Here is a 7,455-nt window from a genome sequence, read left to right on the forward strand (position 1 = left end):
TTTTTTTTTTTTTTGTCTGCTTGCTGCTATAAATACTTATGAATAAGTCTTGATGAATTGTTTGTTTTTACTATGCATCATTTCATGGTTTGTTTTAAGTTAATTTGGAATGGGAGACACGCAGAACCCCCTAAAGGAGAAAGAATTATGCTTAGATAATGATATTTAAATTCACAATTATTGAGTGTATCTACAGCCTCTGAAAAATGTGTCTGGTTTTGTTAGTAGAAGCATCATTAATAACTCTTAATGGTATTTACAAACTTCAAAATGATAAAAATTTTCTGTAGATTATTATATTTTGCTGTGATGGAGAGAGGCAGACAGCATTTTCAGTAACAAGTAGTAGAGCTAGTTCTATTCAAACTAGTGGAACCAGGTCAATATACTGCTACAGAAATCAAGTTCCACGTTTTGCTACTATTTTCTACTTTTGCAGTGCAACATGGGCCAAAATGGTGTTTGAATGGAGTCTGTAACCATTCTGAGAGACAGAGATAATGCTTACAGTTAAGTTGGTGTTGGTAAATCTTGCACTATTTGCATGGAAAAACTTAAGAAGCTCAGCTTTCTTTAAAACAAAAAGTGACTTGATTAATTTGTGGTTGCAAAGGAAAATATGAAAGCATAGCCAGAAGTTTTTAAATGAAAGCACTAAAACAAAAAGCTGAACACAAAGCATTGAACTTTTAAAATACTTTCATGAATCTAGGACAGACGTGGCTTTTTTGGAAAGGCTTCTTTCATAATTTCTGAACAGTTGAGATTCTCAGGGGGACTCAATTCTGTTTGGACCCAGCTCAGCTCACTGGTTTGAATCTAATGGTTTTGCCTACTAAGACATGAAGAACCACTGACTTGTGGCTGATGGATTACTTGAAAACATTTTTTTTTTTCTAATTGTCCTCATCAACAGAATTATCATTACAGCAGCTCATCTAGCTATTGATAATCACCATGCACGGATGGAGATACCTGGTTACTGTCTCTGCAAGTAATTCCTGTGAAGTCCTGCCTGAGGACAACAGCTTCCATATGTCCTGCTTTACCCTTCCCTCTTTTACAATGCTCTACCTGTCCATTACAGACTTTAATTTCTATTGCAATTAAATCAATACTGGACCAAGTATTGGAACCCCTTAGTATCAGATCTGTTTGTGTGCATTTATTCCTAAACATATTTAGCATTATTATAATAGCATTACTATAAAGCATTATTCCCAAATAATGCTTGTGTGCATTATTTACTGCATTGCAGCAAACAATATMGTCCAGTAACTGTGGATCTTTGGGAAATAATTTCTCCAAGTATAGCTACACACCAAAAAAGAAAATAAAAAAAGTGTCTTGTGGCAAAATTGTGCTAAATTAGCTATAATTGGCACAGAGACAGTAGCAGTGGAAATTGGCAACCAAGATGAGCACCTGCAAGCCCAAGGGTGGCAGGTTTCTCTTCTCAAACAGGCCCCATCACTGCTGCTGTTAGCTGGGCTACTTGGAACCTGCCAGGAGAGGCAAGCTAGTGCTCTCTGCACTCGCATCTGCACATTTGAAGGTAGCTACATCTTCACTGTTTTCCAGCAGGTTGGTATTTTCACTGTACGCAGGTGAGAGGCTCTCAGCAGGAGTGATGGGCGCAGCACTAAGAGCCCTCAGCCGGCACAGCTCAGGCTGGGCTGAGCACCAGCCTGGGCCTACGTGACATAAACCTGCGTGGACACTGGCCGGGCTGTCCTGCTCTGCCATGACTTTCGCCTCCCAAACTGCCAGGCTGGCTCTTTTCATCTGCACTCAATTAATGTAAAGCAATGGGGGTGGCAGAGAATAAGAAGAAACAGCTACAATACCAATGAAAATGTGGATTCCTAGTAACACAAAAAGTGTTTTTGATGGATTTCTAATAATATTTATACTAGGTAATAAAAATCTTACAGAAGGCGATGATAAATTTAATAAGTTCACTTTACAAGCTGTTACTGTTTAAAGTAGCTATYTCCTCCATTAGTTTTAAAGGTACTATCAGCTTGACCACAAATAGATTTTTTAAAAGTTAGAAGTAATTTCATGGCTTGCATCTGCTCTCAAGTCCCCCTGCCAAGGTTTGTGATTTTACAATCAGATACTTCTATTTATAGAAACTGTTTTTCTTTCTCTGTCACTTTGATAAAGACCCACAGAAACAAAAATAATGACTAAATAGCTATGAAGTACAAACTGAGTAACAGCTGAATCATACTATAAAATACAGAAAGTAAAAAAAAAAAAATCCTTCTTTTCTCTTTCAGATAGTTTCTTTTCAGTTGCAAGAACAAAGGAAACAAAATGACCAAGTTGTTGTATTTTTATCATATACATATAAAATGTCAGTGCAAACTGTTTGGCTATACGCGGCTATACAGCACAATCTCTGCAAGCCAAAGGACAATAGCTGTAATCTTGGCAAGGACAAAGACTGATTTAACACCATTTTCTTTTTAAAAAGGCATTTGTCCTGGAAGCTCTTTGCAATCTATAGGCTTGGTTCTGCAGCTAGTTGTGCAAATTCTGCTTCACCCCAGCCAACCCAACCACCTTCAAGAGAAAAACAGTATATGGTACATCATTTTTCTTACTAAAACCTTGAAGGCATCTTTAATTGTTGATTTTCATTACTTTTTTTTTTTTTTAATTTCCTATATAGAAACGAATTAAGCAGACCGGATTCCTTGCAGACCCCAACATCGTTCCTGACTGTAGCCATTTTGTGATGATTTCAGCATGTGCCTGAAATCCCCCTACGCCTGAAAGGTGAGTTAGAAGAGGTCTTTTACGGCTCTGTAAGTATATTCGGCATTAATGATTTTGTTGCCAAGCAACAGCAAAGCAGCACAAAGGGGACTGGCGCTCACCATTGCTAATCTGACTCTGCATGAGGGAGGAAGGAGGAAGGCCCGTCCCGATTGCATCACTGAGATTGCTCTGTGAATGGAGAGATTGGTTGGATGCGCTCTGAGTCATTCCTCCCGGGCCCAAGTTTATGTTTTGCGTTGGTGGCTGCAAATAACAAGGAGGAGAAGCACATTTTTGGTTAGGTTTTAATTAGAAAAATAATAATCCCCCAATTAGCCTGACTATGAATAAAAGCTGCCTCAACTAAATCTGTGCTTCTTTCTCTTTTGGGGCTTGCTTACGTAAACCTGGCTTTATTTGAGTACTATKTGTGAGTGACATTCAGCGTGACACAGGGAAGGCAGCAGGCAGCACAATGAAGATCTCAAAATTGTGCTTATAACAGCCTGGCCTCTGTGCTTATTTTCCTCTACTTAAATTTCATTTTATGCTAGTTGAGTCTAGCTGCAGAGAGGATAAGCATCTCACATAACTATACATATACAGAAAGGTGTTCACAAATTGACTTTTGTTAAGTATTAGGCTATTCTGCATAACACATAATCATTTCAAAATCAGTCCATTTAGCAAGAACAACATTTAAAGACAAACTAATGCCCAAATGCTGAATTAAAATTTTGATGTAAAGAAGAGTAATTTTTTTTCCTGATTAAAGCACACAGTAAGAATAATGAATCTGGAAAAGGGAGTCCTGTACAACTGTAGCATTTACAGTATATAGACCTTGATCTATAGAGGAGAGATTAGGACAAATGCCCCCGTGTATAGATTTGAAACACAGTAAAAGTAGTATTTCTTTTCTTTTGTGACCTACTGAATTCTTGGCAACTTTTACTTGGAAAAATACTAAGAAATCATTTGTTGACAGACATCAGTAACAGTACCAAAGAACATTTCCCTTTGACATAATAAATATATCTGACAGTAGCATTGGTACTTACAGCAGGAAGCAAGGACTGCATATTCTGGTTAGAATCTGCTATTGTTGCCAAGTAAACCAGGTTTCTGTGCAAGATCTGTTGGTATCTACAGAATAAGGAGTAAAGCTTATTTGGAAGGAGTAAACAATATGGAAAATTCCAAACCTATCTTTTTTGGTACCTACCAATGACTAGTCAGGTTATATTTAGTCCATTCTGCACCTATCATAATAGTAATATTAATGACCTATTTATGTGCTGTCCTGGTTTTCATGAAGGATCAGTGTGTTCAGCACCTGTTTTACACATGGGTAAACTTGTGGGGGAAACTGGAGATAAAGTAAATACTTCTTTGGAATCAGTTTGAATGAACTGTGAAATTGAGACTTCARTGTTCAAGTGCCCAGGCCCAGTCAGCTGCTTTAAATTAACCACAATTTTTTTTCCTCTGTTTAACCAGGGCTCTAATAGTAATTAAGTTCCAAAAGTCCAAAACCCAAAACCTGTTTCCCCTGCCAGCAAGCTCAGAAGAACAAGGTTTTTTCAAGAGTGCTTTAACTGGAGTGTTTACTCAAGTGAGCACCACAAGAACCATTTATGCTTCTTCACAGTTCTCAAACCAGAGGGCACCYAAAAACAATCCAATAGTTGTGCCATTGAGCAAAGTCAAGAGTCAGCTTTCGGAAGCAGGGAGAGTTCCAAGAGGGCAAAATGAAATGCCTTTTTTACAGAGATTTTTCTTTTGATAAAGAAAAAAAAAGAGTGAGAAGGGGGAAGAGTGACCAGAATGAAGCCAGAATGGTGACTTGAGTAAGAGAAAAGGATGGAATTTAGAAGTTTTCTCAGAAATGCATGCACCTCCTGCGGCATTACCTTACTTTCAGAAGCATTCAATGATCTTTATTGCTAAAAATCTTCAATGGATCAATTTCAAAACAGAAGGTAAATACATTACTAAATAAAAATCAAATCTTGTATGATGCATGTATCTAGAGCTGAATCATAAACTCGCTTGGTGATGGTCTCTCTTTTTTTTTTTTTTAGACACGTCTTTTGAAAGTCCCACTCTCTAGCTTTGGTCCCATAACCTGACCTCTTATGGGACAGATTGGCCAATCTTCCTGTTTGAACGCATGGTATTTATAAAAGCATTTTACTTTTAAACAGAGAAACAGCAATAAACTGGTAAGTCTATGCATATTGTTTTAGCCAAGTCAACTGAATACGATATTAACAAATCTGATCTAATTCTGAAGATCAGCCATACAAGCTGGTCAAAACCTCTGATGAGGTGAACGTCATCAGAGAACGTCACAGAAAAAAACCTCTCAGTTCCCAGTACCAATGTATACTTTATATATGTAATACTTCACCTAATTCAAATGAATCTAAAAAGGAATAGTTAAATGTTTTTCAAAAAAGCAATGAACAGAGCTATTCTTTACAATACTGTTTCTGATAAAAAGCATAGGAAAAAACTACCATATCCCAAAACTCGTAATACTCACTGAGTACATTCTGCAGTTTTCCCCTTGCTCTGATAATCCATAATACATTGTATTAGATGGTGATTTTCATCTAGCATCTGCATGAAAGAAGTGTGATTGTAATGTGTTAGTATGAGAAGCAAATTAAAGTTCATTATTTTTGTCATACTTTGCATTCACCCTTTTCAGTCACGGGTGGTGGTTTGTGCCTTTTTGTTGCCTTGCAATATTATGAAGTACTACCTTTTTTGCCACTTGCTGGAGAATATTCCCTTAGTTTTTTTCTGGACTTTCTCTGTATAKGCACATGGGAAATGATGCAGTTGAAGAGTTGGAAGTTTTGTTTTGTTCTTCTGATTAATATATGTTTGATCACAAGTGTATCTGTTATTTATCTTTTATGTACTTTTAGAACCTGGGGCTGTGCCTTTTAAAAATATTTCCACTCTGTCCTACAGGTGACAGAATATAAACTTACATAATGCTGTTTGTCATCAATCACTTTGCTGTAGTACGGCATAAAAGGTTTTTAGCTGGAACAGTTTGGAAACACTCTAATTCCTACATGCTAGACAGAAAATCATACAGGTAAATTACATGAGATGAATTTGGTCCCAATAGTTCAGGAGAAAATGCATTCTTGGCTTAGTTTGCACCAGTCCTGAGATCCGGAACACCATGCTACAACCATTAACAGACAGCAGTGTTTGAATGTTAACTTTTTGCTACAATTGGAAAGTTTTCCTTCTTCTGTTTGTTGTCCTCAAAGTCAAGAAACATCTGTGACAGTTGTAAACTCAACACTTCATAACAATATCTCACAAAGCTGCTTCATWGGTATTGGGAGCAGACTGTCTTCTAATTCCAGAAAACAACCTGATACAGTCTTTGACATACAGTAATTTTCAAAATTCTCAAGTCAGGTGTAATTGTGGTGATGGGACATATTTAAAATGAGCTGAGTCTAGATACTCCCCCTTCCCCAAACTTAACTCTCCCCCAGTTTCAGAGTTGGCAATCTGAGACATTTTCCCCAAGACTCCGGTCTCAGAAAACTGATGCACATTGAGCCTGTGTATGCTCCAGTGCTAGGCCTCAGCTCTCCCACTTGCTGCCTTTGCACACACATTCCTGCACTTTTGCTCCATTGCAATAACCCCAGAGCAGCCTCCAAAGGAGCCACGGACGAGCAGCACTTGTGCATAGGGATCTGTGACTGCTGGGCTCCGCAAAGGCAAGATGGATAATTCCCAAGGCAGAGGGACTTCATTTACAGGGGCTGACAGCCTCCCACTCCCTCTGCCTTGACCTCTATGGCATTTTTCCTTCTTTTTGCACAGTTATTCAGTGTGCAAAGCAGCCAGCGCTATGCTAAGCAGCCCACTACAACACTGCAAGTGTTTCGAACAGCTTATTAAAGAGATTATAGCATTAATAACCAGCCTTGAAACCTCCCTTTAMTTTAGAGCGAATGAGAAATGTCATTTTTGTGCACTTGCAGTGYAGCCGGTGCTTCCCTTGGAGAACTCCACTTGTCCTGCCTCTCTGGCTGGACAACCTTGCTGGTTGGCAAGTCGGGGCACAACCTCCCCAAGCTAATGGGCACCCTTGTCCATGGCAGCCTGTGCCTCTCCTGGCAGAGTATTCAGTGCCAAGAGCCCAAGCAACATTATGGTGATCTTTAGCCTTGTGCTCCTGCAATTACCCGAAGAACATTTTTTTTGCTCATGGAAAAAAGGAATAGCCCAGATATCCTGACACTTACAATGCAAAAAGAACTGGTTTCTCATCTCCATTACATAGGAGAAACGGAAAAGTTAACTTGATAAATAGTCCTAAAGTAACATACCAGCATAAGTTCTTGAGACAAGAAATACTCTTATATGTTATTTGTAAAGAAAAAAGCAACACTTGCAATTCATCAATATTCCAGTTCATCAATATATAAAAAAGGAAAGCTGCCCTTTATGGATACTTTAACGTTATTTTTGTACAAACTGTCTGAACTACGAAATTCCCTCCTAACTTCCCCAAACTCTGGCTAAACAAGCAGCTAAGAAAAACTTAGCCACTAATTCTGAAATATTTTAGCCTTCAAAATCAGTTGGGTCAGAACATTACACGGGCTGCAAGATCTATACAAAATGGGATTAGTTTCC

General features: G+C 38.3%; 1 protein-coding gene across 1 annotated transcript in view; it reads right to left on the minus strand.

Annotated features, from left to right (window-relative positions):
- Positions 1-5,463, minus strand: part of SS18L1 (SS18L1, nBAF chromatin remodeling complex subunit) — a 12,631-nt gene extending 7,168 nt beyond the window's left edge. Inside the window, exons 1-3 of the mRNA XM_026042155.1 lie at positions 5,318-5,463; positions 3,831-3,915; positions 2,889-3,033 (exon numbers count right to left, since the gene is read on the minus strand). Coding sequence (XP_025897940.1) covers positions 2,889-3,033; positions 3,831-3,915; positions 5,318-5,463 — 376 coding nt within the window. The remainder of the gene's footprint in view (positions 1-2,888; positions 3,034-3,830; positions 3,916-5,317) is intronic.
- Positions 5,464-7,455: the final 1,992 nt, after the last annotated feature.

This window comes from Nothoprocta perdicaria, unplaced genomic scaffold (assembly GCF_003342845.1).
Source record: "Nothoprocta perdicaria isolate Ctin4 unplaced genomic scaffold, notPer1 scaffold_3, whole genome shotgun sequence".
NCBI classification, from domain to species: Eukaryota; Metazoa; Chordata; class Aves; order Tinamiformes; family Tinamidae; genus Nothoprocta; species Nothoprocta perdicaria.